We start from the raw sequence: 20,187 nt of genomic DNA, 5'->3' as shown, positions 1-20,187 counted from the left end.
GGCGAGTCGGATGTGGCCCGCGGGCGGTAGTTTGCCCACCTCTGCCTTTTCCTGACCATTCGTTGCATGAATCTTTAGACTCTTTTTGCTTTGTTCAAAGGCGGGACCAATCATCAGGGCCTCTTCCCAGTAGCTGGTCCTACCACAGCAGTCAGGGGGAGCAAAACAGAAAGGACCATCTTGCTGTCTCCGGAGGTAACAAAGTCACCGTGGTTATGAGTCGAAGTTCTGATCGCCTGTCTCCAATGATGAAAGAAACAAGGTCAAAGTTTAAGAAGTCCCAGAGCATCGATGAGATGGATATCGGCTCCTATAAAGTATACAGGTAGATATTTTGATACCATTTCGTACCTGTCAACCTGTACGTTTTTGCCGTACAAAGTATGTTTATTATGAAATGAAATGAAATGATCTACATTTATATAGCGCTTTTCAAGTCAAGACTTCCCAAAGCGCTTTACATTGTGCTTCACATTTCCCAATAGCGGCCGTGCAGCCATGTGAGGCGCTAACCTGCTTGTTGGGGGCATTAGGGGGTTCAGTGTCTTGCCCAAGGACACTTCGACATGTAACACGGAGGAGCCGGATGCGAATTGAGATCTCTTGATCCCAAGACGAGCGCTCTACCTCCTGAGCCACTGCCGCCCCATTATGAATTTTAAGACGTGTACGACGTACAAGGAAATCATTACGGAAAAATGCAAATTTGTCAATGATGGGTACCATCCGGTATACGCCGACTATCACGAAACGGCAAATCAATCAAGTCAAACGAGTTCGCCGCGGAAGCCTCTATCTCGGTATGGTTTTTTTTCATTGCGAACGAAGCGATCGGTTTGATGCTACTGTGCGCATGCGTCTGCCGCCTCGGATTTCATGTGGTAGTTATGTAGTGAAAGGAAGTCAGATTTACTGGAAATTCCGGACTAAGGTTCGGATCTGCAGTGTTCTCGTTTGCCCGCGTCCCTGCGTCCTAGACGCATCATTTTTGCTCTGGACGCATCGTCTCAAATCAACGTGCGTCCCCGGGACGCAACTTTTTTGACACAAAATTGTCATTATTACCCGATTACATTTTTTAAACAAAGATTTACCGCACTCCAAACTTTTCGTCAGGCAGATCCGGCAGATGTTGTTTTGGTCTCGCGGTTCGAGTTATCGTCTGCACGCCGATCTCGAGTTGTGTGGTGAAAAGTCCGTCTCTTTTTAGAGAACCGGCTTTTTCGGCTCCACTCATTAAAGAGAGCCGGCTCTCAATCGGCTCACTTGCTTTTATGCATTATATTACGAATTATGATGTTGTATAAAGAAATTAAGAATTAGTATATTACCTACAATAATTTAATGCAGAAAATGAATTCATAATTTGAATAAGAAAATGTATTATTCGACTTAATTCTATTTGCATGTATTTTTTCCTTCTACAGTGAATGTCCAAGCTCTTAATTTTTTACCTTTTTTTACAATAAACCTCATTCATGTCGAGAAACTCAGGATCTCACAACAAAATGTTAATTAACAATATATATGATATAACGAAACACATGTAGAACATAAACTTAAACTACATAAATAAACGCGTTTGTAAAAAAAATGGTGTATTTTGTATTTTGTAAGGGAATATACAACATTTTGTAAGGGCATGGAGCCCTGGAGGTCGACAGGTATGCCATTTGTCGGGCAGTTTTTTGGGTCTAATGCGCGTTCTTCATCCGCAGTATTCCCGTGGACAGCTACAGCTCCTCCATCGAGCAACAGAGTAGTTTGGACCGTCAAGAGTTGCCGGGTTCGATGGAGCAGACCAACATGTCTCGGTCCCAGTCCGCACCCATGTTAGATGAGGAACTTGGGTTCTCAGCACATGGCAACCAGAACCAGCAGGGGCACAACCAAAAACCTGCAGTTCCACATAAAGCTTATCACTTTGACCACAACTATAATCCCCAGGTCAGTAACGTATGACTTCATTGATTTGTTGAGAAAATGCAATTGTTTATAACTTTTTGGTTCCCAATTACTGGAAACTCTGCATTAGGTAGCACAGCCATTGACTTTCCTACACAGAATGCCCAAAGGACTTTGACTGACTGGATTAGTTTCACTATTGATCTGCAAATGAAGCAAAACTCTGATGCGAACAACACAACTCAGTAGATAGCTAGCTAGATAGCTAGCTAGATAGCTAGATAGATGGATAGATGGATAGATAGATAGATAGATAGATAGATAGATAGATAGATAGATAGATAGATAGATAGATAGATAGATAGATAGATAGATAGATAGATAGATAGATAGATAGATAGATAGATAGAGGTAGAAAGGTAGATAGATAGATAGATAGATAGAGGTAGATAGATAGATAGATAGATAGATAGATAGATAGATAGATAGAGAAGTAGATAGATAGATGGATAGAGAAGTAGAAAGATAGATGGATAGATAGAGAAGTAGAAAGATAGATAGATAGATAGATAGATAGAGAAGTAGAAAGATAGATAGATGGATAGAGAAGTAGAAAGATAGATAGATAGATAGATACTTTATTCATCCCCGCAGGGAAATACTAAACAAAACATTTGCATTCGGAACGTTGTGGCCTGTCATTGAACTTAAGCCTTCTCTGTGACAAATCTTCCTTGCATTCAATAAATGTAACTTGTATAAAATCCTTTATACTAAAATGTATAAAAATCCTTCACAGGCTTATTTTGACCGAAGCTGGAGTAGACCAAGGAACAATCTCTAGTTTTTGTGATGCTCAACATCTAGTAGATAGATAGATAGATAGATAGATAGATAGATAGATAGATAGATAGATAGATAGATAGATAGATAGATAGATAGATAGATAGATAGATAGATAGATAGATAGATAGATAGATAGATAGAGAAGTAGAAAGATTGATAGATTTTTTTTAAATTAACGGAAATACTTAATTTTCCTTGAACTGGTTACTTTTACTATAAACCAATACAATTACCATAAATTCCAGACTATAGAGCGCACCTGATTATAAGCCGCAGCCACCACATTTCAGGAGGAAAACCGATTTTGTACATACACAAGCCGCACCTGTATATTAGCCGCATGCGCCCACTTTGAAAAAATGCAATACAAACACAAATTTAATCTATACCCGACCCAGTCTAAAAAACACAGCCGGCAAAATTAATGGAAAATGATACCGGTACTTAAAATTTGATGCAGACCTGCAGAGCCCGGGTGCCCGTTGAAAGTAATCCAAGGAAAAAAGTGTATATTCCCAAAGGTAAGGGTGGGAAAAATATATATCCACTATTGTCGGCCGCGTCCACAAACACGTCTCACCTTTACTCCACTTCCCGTCAGCCCGCGTTTGCCCCGCCCCTTCTTTCTCATTTGCTCGTGCAAAACATTTTAGAATAAGTTTCTAAAATAAATAAATTACAAAAATATACAGTTGTAAATACATATTATACATGGTTACACATATTTACAAAGAAAGACGGTACACCGAGAGAGTTTTCAAAGCTTTAATGATAATATTATAACTTTTCATCCCAAACCGTGCCTGTGAAGGGTAGCAAAACGCTACTAGGAACACGCTCGCAACACAGTTGACGAGACTGTTAATAAAAACATATATAAAACATGCAGGAACCTCAGTAAACCGTCCTCATTTCTTCTTTATAACTGATGTCATCAAAGCAATCTTCACCGGTATGGGAAAGAGACTTTGTCATACAGACATTGTCCCACGCTCCCTCATTCAAAGACACGCTAGCAACATGCTCGCAAAGTAAAGTTGACGTGCAGTAGCTCTGTTTGGACCGGCCAATTCACCCGAAATGCATGTTTTTGGAACGTGGAAGGAAACCGGAGTGCCCGGAGGAAACCCACGCAAGCACGGGGAGAACATACAAACTCCGCACAGGAAGTCTGGAGCTGGATTTGAACCCACGACAGGTTCCCATGACATGAACTGTGCCGCACAAGCGCTAACCACTGCGCCGCCGTGCTGCACTAACTTTGATGTTTTTTGGAAAAAGTAATGAGTAACTATAACTAATTACTTCTTTAAAGTAAGGTACCCAACAGTAAATATTATACACTGTCCCTTTAATGATGTATTATCACAGTGCTTCTCGATTATTGTGAAGCTGACATATGCTTTCCTAAACCTTCTCATCTTAGCTTTTAGGAGATTTTCAGTTCCTTCTATATTACCATCTCTTTCAACCTGTCTTATCATTCTCGATATATATTTTTTTCATGGATTTAGTGGAGGTTTGGCAAAATTTTGTGTATGCACTTCATATTCATATTCTTGGCTATGTACTGTTCGTGTAAAGCACAGGCTGGCCGGATCAGGCCAGCTAAGGGATTGAATCCGGCCCGCGAGACAACACTTAGAGAAGCGCAAGAGAAAAACAAGCTGCAGGTTTAAATATGTTAACTTGATGTTGCCAAAGCCAGGTGCCTCTCACAAAGACACTGTACTTGTATTTATTTCTCTCTCTCTCTCTCTCTCTCTCTCTCTCTCTCTCTCTCTCTCTCTCTCTCTCTCTCTCTCTCTCTCTCTCTCTCTCTCTCTCTCTCTCTCTCTCTCTCTCTCTCTCTCTCTCTCTCTCTTCTCTCTCTCTCTCTCTCTCTCTCTCTCTCTCTCTCTCTCTCTCTCTCTCTCTCTCTCTCTCTCTCTCTCTCTCTCTCTTCTCTCCTCTCTCTCTCTCTCTCTTCTCTCTCTCTCTCTCTCTCTCGTCTCTCTCTCTCTCTCTCTTTTCCTCCTTTTTCTCCCACTCTCTGTCTCTGTCTCTTATCACTCTCTGTGTCTCTCATTTTCTCTTCCTTTGTTACTCTTTGCCTCTCTTTCTCTCTGTCCTCTTCTCTCTGTCTCTCTCTCTCTCTCTCTCTCTCTCTTTTCCATCCTTTTCTCCCACTCTCTGTCTCTGTCTCTTTCACTCTCTGTGTCTCTCATTTCTCTTCCTTTGTTACTCTTTGCCTCTCTCTCTCTCTCTCTCTCTCTTTTCCATCCCTTTTCTCCCACTCTCTGTCTCTGTCTCTTTCACTCTCTGTGTCTCTCATTTTCTCTTCCTTTGTTACTCTTTGCCTCTCTCTCTCTGTGTGTGTGTCTCTCTCTCTCTCTTTTCCATCCCTTTTCTCCCACTCTCTCTCTCTGTCTCTTTCACTCTTTGTGTCTCTCATTTTCTCTTCCTTTGTTACTCTTTGTCTCTCTCTCTCTCTCTCTGTGTCTTTTTAACTTCTTTTGCTCTAACTTCTGTTTTTCCTTTTTCTCTCTTTTCTCTTTCTCTCTTCCTACCCTTCGCGCTTTCTTTTCTCTTTTTTCTCCTTCTGTATTTATATTTTTCTTTGGATTTCTTTCTTCCTCTCCCTTTATTTCCCCCTCTCTCACAACTTCTCTTTTTATCTCTTTTGTTTCTCACGCTCTCTCCCTCTCTCTCTTTCTTTGTCCCGCCCTCTGTCCTTTTCCCTCCCTCTTTCTCTTATTTCTTTATCTCTCTTTTTGTTTCTGTTTAATCTACTCGTCCGGCCCCCGACAGAATGTTTGTTCTATCGTGTGGCCCCCGAGTTAAAATCAGTTTGACACCCCTGGTGTAAAGCGTGAATGCTTTACCACCTACCGCAAAATAAAGATAAAAAGTCGTGAGAGAGAGGAAAAAGAAATGAGAGGAAAAAAGAAATCCAAAGAGAATACAGAAGGAGAGAAAAAGAGAAAAGAAAGCGCAAAGGGTAGGAAGAGAGAAAGAGAAAAGAGAGAAAAAGGAAAAAAAGAAGTTAGAGCAAAATAATTTTAAAAGACAGAGAGAGAGAAAGAGACAAAGAGCATCAAAGGAAGAGAAAAAGAGAGACACAGAGTGAAAGAGAGAAACAGAGAGTGGGAGAAAAGGGATGGAAATTAGAGAGAGAGAGAGAGAGAGAGAGAGAGAGAAATAAATACAAGTACAGTGTCTTTGTGAGAGGCACCCGGCTTTGGCAACATCAAGTTAACATATTTCAACCTGCAGTTTGTTTTTCTCTCGCGCTTCTCTGAGTGTTGTCTCCCGTGCCGGATTCAATCCCTTAGCGGGCCTGATCTGGCCCGCGGGCCGCCTGTTTGACACCTGTGCATTAGAGCATTATATCATGAATTCATAGTTTAGAAGGTTTCTAAAAATTTTCCACCTCGAAAAAAAATGTACAGGTCTCAATGTAAACACGTTAAACCACATCTCATTGTCATCAGCATCTTAATTTAGGGGCGGCAGTGGGTCAGGAGGTAGAGCGCTCGTCTTGGGATCAAGAGATCGCAGTTCGAATCCCGGCTCCTCCGTGTTACATGTCGAAGTGTCCTTGGGTAAGACACTGAACCCCTAATGCCCCCAATAAGCAGGTTAGCGCCTTACATGGCTGCACGGCCGCTATTGGGAAATGTGAAGCACACTGTAAAGCGCTTTGGGAAGTCTTGACTTGAAAAGCGCTATAGAAATGCAGATCATTTTTTTTTAAAACCAGCTCAGTAGCCTAGATTATAGGGCGCCCGCTCCGAGACTGGGAGGTCGCTGGTTCGAGTCTTGGCCGAGTCATACCTAGACTTACAACATTGGTACTCATTGCCTCCCTGCTTGGCACTCAGCATTAAGGGTTGAAATTGGGCGGTTTGGTCACCTAACGACTAAAATGGCTGCGCCCTGTTTGGCTGCGGCTGCATCGGCTCTCTACAATTTAACTTTAAGGGTAAGGTGTATCGACATTTCGTTCTGTGTGCATGGTTACTAATTGAGAACCACTGTATGAACAAGTTATCATATATATTATATACCACAGCCATATCCCCCTAGTGGGAGGTGGCTGGAGTCATTTCTCACTCTTTTTGGGAGATTGATTCAGAGGAGGGGATTCCCAGCCCCCTCGCTCAACCCAACTGAGGTGTTGGGAGTCATTAGGTGACCAAACCCCCCAATTCCAACCCCTAATGCTGAACGCCAAGCAGGGAGGCAGCGGGTACCAATGTTTAAGTCTTAGGTATGACTCGGCCGAGGCTTGAACCACAACCTCCCAGTCTCGGGGCGGGCGTCATACCCCCAAGGCCACCGAGCTGAACAAGTTAATCACTGTAATCAATTCCCACCAAAACAGGTAACCATGGATCGACGGGCTCCTCCTCCATTTCCTAACACACCTGATTATGCCAACCACACATCAAAAGCATTGGAATACATCAATCAACCTGGAAAGACGTTACCTAAGGAGTTGACGAGCCCTCGGTACCGAGCGTACCCACCACTGGAGATGTTTTCTTTCCCTCAATCACCGATCAGTCCGGATGCTTCGTCGAGTCAGCAGCAGCCACCCGTCCCATCGCAACGTTCCAGACCAGGTTTTTTGAGGAGAGCGGACTCACTGGTAAGCTCTACAGAGCTGGCTTTGTTTCGGAGAGTCCACGAAGCCCAGCAGGAGGCCCTGCAGGAAGCTCAGTACCGACAGCAAGTATGAGATCAAAACCTATTTTTTTAATCATTGAAACACAGATGTATTTATTTTAAACGCGTATGTTTTTGCAGCATCAAGGAGACCCTCCGCTTTACAGTCGGGCGCTGGCTTATTCCAGTCCGATGGACCATTCTGCCAACACGGTAGACAACCAGAATCAAATGGTGCAAAACAAGAGAAACGGACGTTACGATGATGACCATCACAACTACCAAGAACAGAAAAAAACCATGATCGGTTATCCAACCAAGAGCTTGACTCAACGTCGCCCCCTCTCGGCTCGCAGTTACAGCACTGAGACCTACGGAGCATCTCAGGTCTCTCAATTCAGTTCAAAACTAATTGATTGATTGATCGATGCTTTATTTAGGCACAGTAAAAACTAAATCAATACGACGCCAAACCGAAACCACAGAAAACAGATGTCTATTCTATCTATCTATCTTGGTCATATCCCTCAAGAGGGGTTACCGACAGCAAGACAAACACCTACAAAAACAAGAAAATAAAAAAGGGAAAAAGGAGCAAAAAACATGTCTCTCGAGTCAGGGTGACTCGACACACTCTTCTGTTCAACAGCAGGGCTCGACAGTTTTCACTGGTTTACCCCTGCCGCATCATACAGGTGTCCTGCCTATCCCTTAGAACGCGTTCAAACATCCCACAATCCTTTCACAAACCCTCTCCACTCATTCCTATCACCAACAAGAGCTCTAGCTTCGACTATATTTCGACCTCTTTCCTGCAGTGCACTCATCACACTACCCATCCACGTCAATGGCGGCCTTCCTCTTGGTCTCCTTCCATTGACTTCTGCTCTGTAGATCCTCTTCAACATTCGCTCCTTATCCATCCTCTCCATGTGTCCAAACCAACTGAGTACTCTCTTATCCACACGCTTGCTCAGTTCCACTACTACTCCAGTTCTGTCTCTCACAATTTCATTTCTCAATCCATCCAATCTTGTCATTTCTAACCGACTCCTCAAACACTTCATCCCAAAGACATTTAATTTCCTTCTCAAATCTGCGTTCAGGCTCCAAGTCTCTTCACCATACAACACAGTCGGCACAATCACACTCTCATACAGTCCCCTCTTAACATCCATACTCATACTCTTGTTGCTTATCACTCTCCTCAGAGCACCCAAAACCTTGCTTCCTTGATTCACTCTAGAGATGAACAATACAATAATATCATACATAAACATGTGTCCAAAGGGAATAGGCTGAAGCCGAAGCTTTGAGGGGCCAACCCCTGTTCCAATTTTTCTTGCAGGGGATACAAAATCGATAACACAATATCATTCCCCACAAGAATAACTTGGAAAAACGCATAACTGACATCTTGAACCTACAATTTAAACACATTTTACACTAACAACATTCAGGACAAAACACCAAGTTCAGAGAACAAATTCATTACAGAGCCAATGAAGACCCTTGCCAACCCAAATGTCCAAACACCCAACCAAGTTAACCACCTCGGCACCCAAGTTGGTCATGCTTTTGTCCATTCAGATGAAACAGGACATGCAAGTCGCTATGCAGTACTGAGTAAACTTTTTTTTTTGATTACCGGGTGTGGAAAGTTCAATTGTCTCACTGCCTGGTGGATGAAACTGTTAGTGAGTCTAGAAGTGCGGGAGCAAAGGCTTCTGTATCATTTCCCGAGGGTAAGAGGCTGAAGAGACAGTGTGCAGATGAGTTGAGTCGTTGGCAATAGAGATGGTTTTGTTGGTGTTGTAGATGTCTTGCAGGGAGCAAAGTTTCACCCAAATTATCTTCTCGGCTGTTCTCAGAATGTGTTCTAGGGCTTTCCTGTTGTAGTCGGTGCATCTACCGCCCCACACAGTAACGCAGCTGGAAATGACGCTTACGATGGTTCCTCGATAGAATGTAGTCGGGAACGTAGATGGAGCACTTGAGTTTGTACAGGAAGTAGAGGCGCTGTTGTGCTTTATTGGTGTTGGTGGTCCAGGAAAGGTCTTCACTGAACTTGGTGCTGCTCACTCTCTACAGCAGCTCTGCTGATGGTCAGTAAGGGATGGAAGGTTTGGCTTCTTTCGAAGTTGACTTGGTCTTGCTGACATTTAGCAGGAGGTTAATGTCTCTGCACCGCGTGGTCAGGAGCTTGTTCATAAGAAAAGATTTTAAACCCTGCAGATAGTGTCGAGCTTAGTTCCAATTTCAACTTGTCTGCTCTGTTTTTTCACCTAACTTATCGTATTGCTTTCCTGTGTGTGACTTCTTCCAAGTCAGCCACCTGGAACATGGAGCAGACATGGAGCATGATGTGTAATACAGTTGAACCTCGGTTCTCAGCCATAATCCGTTCCAGAACCCTGTTCGAAAACCGATTTGTTCAATCACCGAAATCATTTTTCCCATTACAAATAATGTACATCGTTTTAATTCGTTCCAAGACCCTGAATGTTTAACTGCGTTATCGTAATCTTCCGTACGAAAGATGACGCTAACATGAACGTGGAAAAATAAAAAAATCAGGTCGTTTACAAGTCATTTCGCACCCGGGTCTCCGCAACAAGTGGTGAGCGGTTCATTGGACAGGGGGCTCCGTTCCAACACCCTGAAAGTTGGGCTCCGTTCCAACACCCTGAATGTTTACCAAGAACGTTTAACGTAAACATGAAGCTAACCCAGGCAAATCGTACGTTCGCGTTATCGTAATCTTCCGTACGAAAGATTACGCTAACGTGAACGTGTAAAAATAAAAAAAAAGGATAAAGAAAAGAATAATGAATAGGATTTCTTACCTTTGTGGTGGTCAGCAGAAGGCGCAGGCGGACAGTGGGGTATTCTTTAGCAAGATTAGACACTCGCACACCTCCTTCATATTTTGCTATTATTTATTTCTTAAATGCAATAGTTGTACGCACTACTTTTCTTTTTTCACCTGTAGCAACTTTGCTGCTTGCACTGATTTTCTTCGGTTGCATAATTAGGGTCTAAAACACTTTGTACACCTATATTAAAAGCGAAAGCAAAACAAAGCACATCTGCATGCGATAACAGAGCAATCTACACCCGTACGCCGCTCAGCATGGCACCCTAGCGTACGCACTCACGCATTACCAGCGTTCGAACTCCGATTTTTTTGACCGAACAGCGAGGCAGGAATTTCTCAGAATTTTTGGTCGGACTCCGATTTGTTCGAACTGAGAGGCGTTCGAAAACCGAGGTTCCACTGTATTGCAAAAAATAACAGTCTAATTGAAATGTACATGACCATCAGGCACGTCCGGTGTCTGCTCGTCCCACCATGGCCGCTCTCCTGGAGAAGATGCCTCCTGACTACACTCTGGCAATCTGTCCAGAAAAGACTTCCGAAGACACCATCAAGGTGCGACCTGTGGTCCCTCAGAAGCCCGAGGACATCACTTCCAAGATGCCCGCCGATTGGAGGCAACAGTTGCTGAGGCACATTGAGGCTAAACGCATGGACAGGGTACGTTAAAAGGAGGGTGTTCACACTCATGCGGCCCACCTTCTGCATAGAGCAGGGGTGTCAAACTCATTCTTACCCGGGGGCCACACGATAAAACAAACATTCTCTCAGGGGCCGGACTAGTCGATTTAGAAGAAAAGAGAAAGAAATAAGAAAAAGAGGGAGAGAAAGAGTGGGACAAGGAACAAGAGAAAGGGAAAAACGAGAGCGAAAGAGAGACAACGAGAGAAAATGAAGAGACAAAAAGAGAAATTGTAAGAGAGGGGGAAAGAAAAAGAAAGAAACCCAAAGAGAAATTGAAAGCAAGAAGGAGAGAGGGAAGTGGAAAGCAGGAGAGGAAGAGAAAAGAGAGAAAAGGAAAAGGAAGAGAGTAAAAGAAGGTAAAAAGACAGAAGAACAAAGAGAAAAGAGTGAAAGAGAGATAGAACGAAAAAGGGAGGAAGAGAGGGAGAGAAAGAAATACAGCATCTTTGTGAGTGGCACCTGGCTTTGGCAACATCAAGTGGGCGTATTTCAACCTGCAGCTCGTTTTTCTCTTGCGCTTCTCTCAGCGTTGTCTCGCGGGCCGGATTCAATCCCTTAGCAGGCCTGATCCAGCCCGCGGGCCACCCGTTTGACACCCCTGGCATAGAGCATACAGAAACCCACCCTGTCTTTATTCATGTTTACCAGATCTCCGTCTGGCTGCATGTGCCTGTGTTCTCCACATTTTCACCTCCTACCGCCCAATACGCGTTTCGCTTTACACTGCCAGATGGATAACCCAATTTTTTGGGTTGCTTTAAATCAGAGGTGGCCAACCTGGTCCTCAAAGGCTGTCGGGAGCGACAATAATAATATAAAAGATCGAAAGCAAACTCCTTTCACACAAGATTTTTTTTTTCCGACTCCACTGTGTACCGTAATTTCTGGACTATAAGGCGCACCATAAATCCAAATTTGGCCAGAGACTTGAAAGTGCGCCTTTTAACCTGGTGCGCCTTACATATCTCAATATATTGGTGGATTCATTCGGAAATTGATATGGCATATTGATAAACATAGCTGACCTATATTGGTAGACACTGTATGCACTGAATACCGAGGAGAAATTGATTCACTTTCCACCTGGTGTCATGAGAGTAATCTGTTATTGAATGTAGGTAAAACTAAGGAGATGATAATAGATTTCCGTACTAAGCCTCCCCCGCATGTGACACTGTCAATTAATGGTAGTGAGGTGGAACTGGTCCATTCATTCAAGTTTCTGGGTACTTACTTGTCGGCTGACCTCACATGGACTGTCGATGCTACTTGTATTCTAATGTCAGCCAGACAAAGGCTCTACTTCCTTCGTCAACTCAAATCATTCGGAGTCCGTCAATTCATTCTAGTCAATTCTTATCATTGAATCCGTTTTAACTAGGTCAATCACAGTTTGGTTTGGTCGCGTCAATCAGAAAGAATTGTCAAAGAGTCAAAGAGAATTGTCAGTAGTGAGGACGGCAGAGAAAATAATAGGTACTGGCCTCCCGTCCCTGCAAAGTATCTACATCGAACAAACTAGAAAACGCATACTAAAAATTATAGTACCTCGCAGGTACTTTGATTACCTGCCGTCAGGTCGCCGTCTTCGCCATTGTTCAACAGGAATTGATTTAGGTTATTATGTATAGTATTATTATGCCAACGACTTTCCTCCGACCTATTCTACTCTAGTCTTGTTATTTACATATTCTTTCTTTTTAAACTATTCTATATAAACCTTGTATTATACACTACAATATATTTTTCACTCTATTATTTTTATTCTTTTAAAACTATTATTTCATCATTATTGAGTGTTAGCGTGTCAAATGATTTCTTGTATGTATCATGTTTATGGTTTATACTAGCTGAATAAATATATACAATAACAATAAAAAAAAGGTAATCAAATTAGAGTATCATCGCTAAAAGTGCTAACATTTTTCGCTTCGACCACCAATGGTACAAATGACCTAGGACAAGGCATTAAACCTGATCTCACAGTATTTTACTCACAGTGCCAGGAACAATGATTTGCAAAGTGCATGCGGATATGTTAAACTGTATCTATACTTCTTTACCAGCGAATACTATTGCCTTTCAATAAAATACTATACAAGCTCTTTTACGTATGCATAAATATTAAACTGAGAGATTATTGATGCAGGGGTAATTGATGCCTTCTAATGCTGTTTGTCCTTCGTCCAAATCTTCGATAAAGCTGACTGTGAACAGCCCACATCTTTGGCAACCATTACATTAGTCTAGAGGTAATATGTTGGTGCTTTCACCACCTCCACTACACAAAATTGATTCCCATACAGCTTTTTACAATTTTGGTCAGCACCTATATCAAAGTATTGCAATAATTTATACACATGGAATCTCTTACTGTAGTCTCAATTTCATATGACTTATAGTCCGGCGTGCCTTGTTAATGAAAAATGTATGACAAAAGCCGTTTTGTTGGGGGTGCGTTTTATATTTTGGTGTGCCTTATAGTGCAAAAAATACTGTAATTTTTCAAAAAGAAATGAAAGGAATTGTTGGGAATTAAATATCAGAATGTAACGTTTACCAAATTGTTTGAATTAGTTATCTGAATCCATTAACCAAACACAACCTACATTCACCCAAGAATTTATGCGCGCTCGTTTCTTGAGGGAAAAGATGAACAAGAAAGCCGACATTTTCACACGGGCGCAGATTTAATTTCATTAACAATTTAACTAAGTGTACTCCATCGAAAATGGCTGAATTAGCGACGTTTGAGTCTCTGGGAAGCCTTTTTCTCAAGTCCTTTACCTTTCTCCTATTGGCCATCTTCTCCCCGCATAATGGCGTGTGGACTCCTCCCATGGGCGTGCCAAGGAAGCTCCCCCTTGGCTTCACCATCTCGTTTAAGAGCTTCGCGATGTCTGGAATACTCAAAACAACACCGAACGTTTCTACGTCATCGGGGCCTTTCTGCGTCTGTATGTGCTGATCATCTTATCAGCCTTACGTCCAGGTTGGGTAGGGTTACTTTAACTTGATTACTTTCAATTACTTTTGGATTACTCCAATACCAAATATGCTAATAAAAGACAAAAGAAACTAAATATGAATAAAATGATGACTCACAACACGTGGTAAGCTTTCTCTCCTGGCTTTGATCTCTTTGATCTCCGGCAAAACTAACATAAAATGCGACGGAAACAAAATGAAAATCAATCCAAACAGCTTGCTAACAAGTAATTGAAAGTAATCATGTTAAAGCAACCCTACCTAACCCTGCTTACGTCCCGTTCCCACCGTTCCTGTAAACAACATTTTCTACCAGGGTGCCCTGACCTCCCACCACAGCCCAGCCAGTGAATATCTTTTGCATTAAATGTAATTTGTATTCAATTGTATAAAATCCTTTATAGTCAAATGTGTAAAATCCAGCAGAATTAATGTTCCATGCTACAAAAGTTTCATATCCTAAACAAACTAGATTCCCGATGTTAGAAGTGCATTGTCCACCAATTGTTGCTTGTATGACACAATATCCCCAGTGTAGCTAACATTTTTCTGTGCTTTCAGCAATCCTGCACTGTTTTTGTGTTGCTGTTTCGATATCTTTGTCGTGTTGAGTGTCTTCTAAATATTGGAGCATCTCAATGTGTTTGCTTTGCCTCCATCTCTCTTCCATTCACCCATGTCATGTGATGTTGTCTTCTCCAATCAGAGTGGTGTCCTAAAGCACAATATGCTCGCACTGGGCATGCTCTGTCAGGGCGGGGGTCACGGCCTGGGGCGCAGCAGAACTTTGAACATTAACGTTTACAATAACTCTAAGCATGAGCCCCCTGCTGGCCGCTGGCTGCCACTTCCTCCTCCTCCTGCTGTTGCTGTGAGTATCCCAGTAAGAAGAGTAAGCCTGGGGTATTACAACAGGGCTGGGCAAACCCCATTGGGTCCAAAATTTCGGCCTATCCAGTTTTCTCTCGTTTAGAAATAAATATTCATGCAGACACCTACATGTTATATTTCTTTTTATATTATACTCGGGGTTGGGTAGGGTTACTTAAACTGGATTACTTTCAATTACTTTTGGATTACTCCAATACCAAATGTGCTAATAAAAGACAAAATAAACTAAATATAAAGTAACGGAATACATGGAACGGCAAAAATGATGTCGGCAAGCTGTTTGGATTTATTTTCATTTCGTTTCTGTCGCATTTTATGTTCGTTTTGCCGGAGATCAAAGAGATCAAAGCCAGGAGAGAAAGCTTACCGCGTGTTGTGAGTCATCATTGTATTCATATTTTGTTTCTTTTGTCTTTTATTAGCGTATTTTGGTAATCCAAAAGTAATTGAAAGTAATCCAGTTAAAGTAACCCTACCCAACCCTGATTATACTTTGATAAGATTAGTCTCATCAAATGAGTTTTGAAACACTTACAATTAAAGTAATATATTGGGTCCCCAGTTTAAGCGTTACATTTGATATTCAGTTTTGTAGTTTTACTGTGTTTCTGTCGTCGTACTTTAGTAGTTTTTGTGGAGTAATACTTCTTTATTATAGTATTGCTGTAGTCGTATTTTTGTAGTACTTCCATTGTATTTTTGTAGTATTTCCGTAGTAGCATTTTCGTTGTATTTCAGCAGTATTTTTTAATATTGCCGCAGTAGTAATTTTTCCCAGTATTTTTGGTAGAACTTCTGTATTTGTATTTCTGTTTTAGTTTTTATACATTAAAGAAATACCATAATAGCATTCTTGTAGTATTTATGTAGTATTTCTTCAGTGGTACTTTTTGTTGTATATCTAGCATATTATTTTTGAGGTATTTCTGTAGTAGTATTTCTGTATTATAGTATAACTGTAGTAGTATTTTCGTAGTATAGCTGTATTTTATTTCTTTTCTGAATGAAAGCAAAATCATATTTTGGATCCCTGTTTTGTAGTATTTTGGTAGTTTTTTCGTTGTAATATTTTCTCGTATTTTATGTCGTAATTGTTTGTAGTACACACACGACGGGACAAAACTGGCATAAAAAAAAAATCCCTACATTTTTTTATAGTACTTTATTTACTATTTTATGTTTAATCATTATATTTTGACCATTTACATTCGGCAGGCCAGATTGAAAAGCATGCGGCCCGGATTTGGCCTGCGGGCCGTAGTTTGCCCATCCCTGCATTTTGCTGTATGTACCGTAAATTTCCGTCTGCGAGCCGCTACTTTTTTTCTAGATTTTAAACACTGCTGCTTACAATGCGATACGGCTTTTTCGATTGTGCCGCCGATATTTGATTCATGACGCTCATGAATGGATAAACCCGATTCTATTGCAAAAACACAGGAAAAATCAGTGGGGAAATGTCTAGTACAGGAAATAAACACATCGTGCCGCCATTAAGACACTCATTTTCAGACTATCTCCGCTACAGTCATTCTCAATCAACTATTGCAGCTGTCAATATGAATTCAAAACCCCTTAAAAATCATCTATTATTCTTCTGATTTATAATACCGTATTTTCCGCACTATAAGCCGCACCTAAAAGTCTTAATTTTTTTTTCAAAAGCTGACTATGCGCCTTATAATACAGTGCGCCTTATATATGGATCAATGGTGTGTCACAAAGTCTTGGAACTTATGCAACAGCCGCTGACTAGATTTTCCCCCGAACGTGAAATAGTCCGCGGTGTATGATGGGATTTATATACCGGCATTTCATTGGCTGACCAATGTGTCAATCATCATTTGAATCGATCACTATTGGCTAAAGTTATTCGGAGATAAAGGGGGCGGATCCTTTTTATCATTTACAGGCTCGGATAGGCTAAAGGAGCAAAACAAACCCTGCAATTGGCCGAAAAAGATGAATGTGAATAGCAAGTTTGGTTGGTTGTCTACGGCATAGAGAAAGCATGTTTTACTATTCTGTATTTGTAAATATTTTATTCTCCTGGATTTACTACACTCACGGATATAAGAGCACCATGGTTGCACATTATTATTGAACACAACGACTTCGGTGAGCTACTCCGGCTATATATTTTCCCAGTATCTTGTTTCAGAGTGATAGCGATGTTTCTGTGATGGGTCTTTTTTTAAATTAAACTCAATTTCAAGTGTTTATTGTCATATGCACAGTAAAGTTGCGAGCAAAAAAGAAAATAGAAACTAAGGAATGGTTGGCATTTCTTGAATCCCAAGACTTTAACCTTCCGAATGTTATTTGGAACGATGCATTTGAGGGACATCGTGCGGATGCGGTGTCCGTCTTTGCAAGCTTTGGGAATGTTAAGGGGGTAAAAGTTGGACTGAACTATCTGACTGTTTTGTCGACGTTCCCATTGTAGCGCCTTATAATCCGGTGCGCCTTATCCATGGAAGATATAGGACCAAAAACTATCTTTTGGGGGTGCACCCTATAACCCGGTGCGCCCTATAGTGGGGAAAATACGGTAGTATTTATATTTTCACTCTTCAGCAAACTTTTAACTCATTTAAACTTGGAACCTTTCTATACTAAGCAACTTAAAGTCAAACAATCCCCGCGTGAAACAACAAAATTTCCTTTTCAAATACATATTTACTTTTCAGTACAGCAACAAATAAACCGCGAAATGCAAGAATGAACTCAATTGTTTTTAAAAAAGCTAATTCGTAAAAAAAAAAATCCCTGAAAAACACTGGAAACATAAAAAAAATATTTGCAATTCTAAAAAAAATGAAATAAAACAATTTCATTATCTGCACCGCTTATCCTCAGCAGTGGGCAGGGGACACCCTGAACCGGTTGCCAGCCACTCGCATGGCACACAGGGACGGACAATTCACTCGCTCATTCACACCTAGGGACAATTTGGACCGGCCAATTAACCTGAAATGCATGTTTCTTGGTATGTGGGAGGAAACCGGAGTGCAAACTCCGCACAGGAACGTTGGTAGCTGGATTTGAGAGCTTAAAATCCGTCGCGATTGAATTTCTTCCTTAAATTCCTGCATGCGGATTTTAATTGGGTGTGCTCTGTAGTCTGGAATTTACGGTATTTTGAAAATTAAAATGTAAGCTGTATTAACTTTATCTGCCCGAATCTGAAAAACTTTGAAATGCACTTTTCCCCTTTTAACACTACAAAAGAATAGCGGAGAGGATAAAGACTAAAAGCTTAGTCATGTTTGTGGGTCTCTATTTTGTCGACCAGATCATGTATAAAAAAAATGTATGTTGATTACCTTCTGCTGAAATGTGATCTATGAAAAGTCAGAAAAACACTATGTACAACGACATAAAAGCAGGCTCCTAGGCAGCAGGACCATCCATTGCTATTTGTCCCGATCTGTGGATGAAAAGCACAAGACACGGGAGCTTGATGCAGATGCTTACAGCATCAAAACTCCCTCTTGTCTGCCCTAACTACGAGTTGTGCAGGCAGGTCTATTTTGTGTTCTTATTAAAAGTTATCTCTATTGGATCGAATCTCCATTCATTTTGTTTTTGTTTAGTTTTCACCATCATCACTCAGGAATACGTGAACTTTGAACTGTGATTATCATGAGCTTGGCCCTTCTATTGACTGTATAAGTCTTCTACTCAAATCGTCTATCTTTTTTTCCAGTGGTCAGCCAAGTAACTGTAACATTCATCAACGTGGTAACACATTGCTAATTTTTTACTCTCTATATATTATCTGCTCATGAGGTTGTACAGGGAAATGTTTTTTATTTTGTTTAATGGAGCTGTTTAAAAGGACAGTGTATAATAGTGCGTACAAGAAAACTTTCATTTAGTAAAAAAAAACATTGATTTGAATACTAGGCAAAAATACATGAAGTACCTTACCAATGTTACTTATTATTCAAAAAAATAACATTAATCAAAAAAAGTACAAACCTCGCTCATGATTTTACTCATTTTTAGTAATATATTCTTATTTAATAAAAAGCAAAAAAAAATTATGGAGTAAAATAGAATTTTGTTCTAATGGCAGAACTTTTTGCCCATTTTGTTATTATTTTTCTAGAAAAAGAAGACAAAAATGTCGTAAGACTTGAAATAAAAGGTACAGTAAAATCCAAATAACAGTAAAATAACGAACCAAAATAAATAACCTGTCTTGCCCCCAGATTCACACTGTGCATAAACAATGACACATGGTTAATTATTTGCATTTATAGTCTCTAAAGACATCCCAAAGTACCTTTACAATATGCTTCACACGTACCCTTTCACACACATGCTAACACACCAATAGCGGCAACAGCCATGCAGGATGCCTACCTGTTTATCGGGGGAATGAGGGTTTCAGCATCTTTACCATGGACGCTTGGACGTTTTAAACTGGAGGAGTTGGGAATCGAACCTGTGACCTTTCGGTCCCAAGACGATGCATTCAGAAATATAAAAGGGCAAACGACAAAAACAGCTTATTTTGAATAGAATAACGGCTAATATGAAGATAATATTGTTTCAAAAAGGAAGTAAAATTTAATCTTGTAAAAACTTTAAATTTTGGGACTCTTGGTTCCATACTATGCCTGCCCACTAGTGTAACCCAGGGGTAGGCTATAGGGGCCTGCAAAGCCTTCTCTGCTGGCCTGAAAATGTTTAAATCATGTGGTGCAATCATCTTTTTCCTATGAATGCTTGATAAATAATTCAAAACTGTCTGTCAGCTTCCTTCCATTGCTTTTCCCTTTGTTGCACTGCTTTCATATTTTAACATTTAACTGATCACATTTCAGCATTACTTGTTGCCAGGCTAAAATCTGCTCGGGGGACTTCAGAATGAGATTTGCAGACCTTGAAACATGACATCGGTGTTCAATAAAGCTGTTGGTTTAGCCAATCAGATTTTGAGTTGGCGACGCCACGGCCTTCTAGCAGACGTAACGAAAAGTCCGCGAAGGAACGTCTCAAATCTATTATTCTACTAAATTATAATAGAATAGAATAGAATATACTTTTATTGTCATCGTTACAAAATGGGTTGAACATATTGTGACAATGAAATTGGACGTGGCTCTCCAGTATCACATTTTACAGTGAGGATAAAATAAAACAAAGAAGATAAGGGAACAAAGAAGATGTTTGCATACTTGTCAACCTCCAGGGCTCCATGCCCGTACAAACTGTCGTATTTTCCCGTACAGAATAATCGTACACCATATATATTTTTTCTTTTCGGAATGATGCATGATGGGAAATCCCTAGGCGGCAGACACATGCGCACATTAGCATCAAACCGCTCGCTT

At 40.9% G+C, this 20,187-nt stretch overlaps 1 protein-coding gene across 3 annotated transcripts in view; it reads left to right on the top strand.

The window, feature by feature from the left end:
• The window catches only part of lrrc7 (leucine rich repeat containing 7), a 146,938-nt gene that overhangs the window by 102,876 nt on the left and 23,875 nt on the right, over positions 1 to 20,187 (top strand). For 2 of the 3 annotated variants that reach the window (XM_088350533.1, XM_088350532.1), the window contains 5 exons: positions 101 to 325; positions 1,719 to 1,947; positions 7,118 to 7,468; positions 7,543 to 7,788; positions 10,727 to 10,939. In XM_088350533.1, coding sequence (XP_088206659.1) covers positions 101 to 325; positions 1,719 to 1,947; positions 7,118 to 7,468; positions 7,543 to 7,788; positions 10,727 to 10,939 — 1,264 coding nt within the window. Of the gene's footprint in view, positions 1 to 100; positions 326 to 1,718; positions 1,948 to 7,117; positions 7,469 to 7,542; positions 7,789 to 10,726; positions 10,940 to 14,657; positions 14,823 to 20,187 lie in introns of all 3 variants that reach the window. The other variant, XM_088350531.1, reaches the window with a different exon arrangement.

This window comes from Urocampus carinirostris, chromosome 12 (assembly GCF_059441175.1).
Source record: "Urocampus carinirostris isolate Australia breed hairy pipefish chromosome 12, RoL_Ucar_1.0, whole genome shotgun sequence".
NCBI classification, from domain to species: Eukaryota; Metazoa; Chordata; class Actinopteri; order Syngnathiformes; family Syngnathidae; genus Urocampus; species Urocampus carinirostris.
Note: the sequence above shows the minus strand (reverse complement) of the source record. Positions and strands in the feature narration are given on the sequence as shown.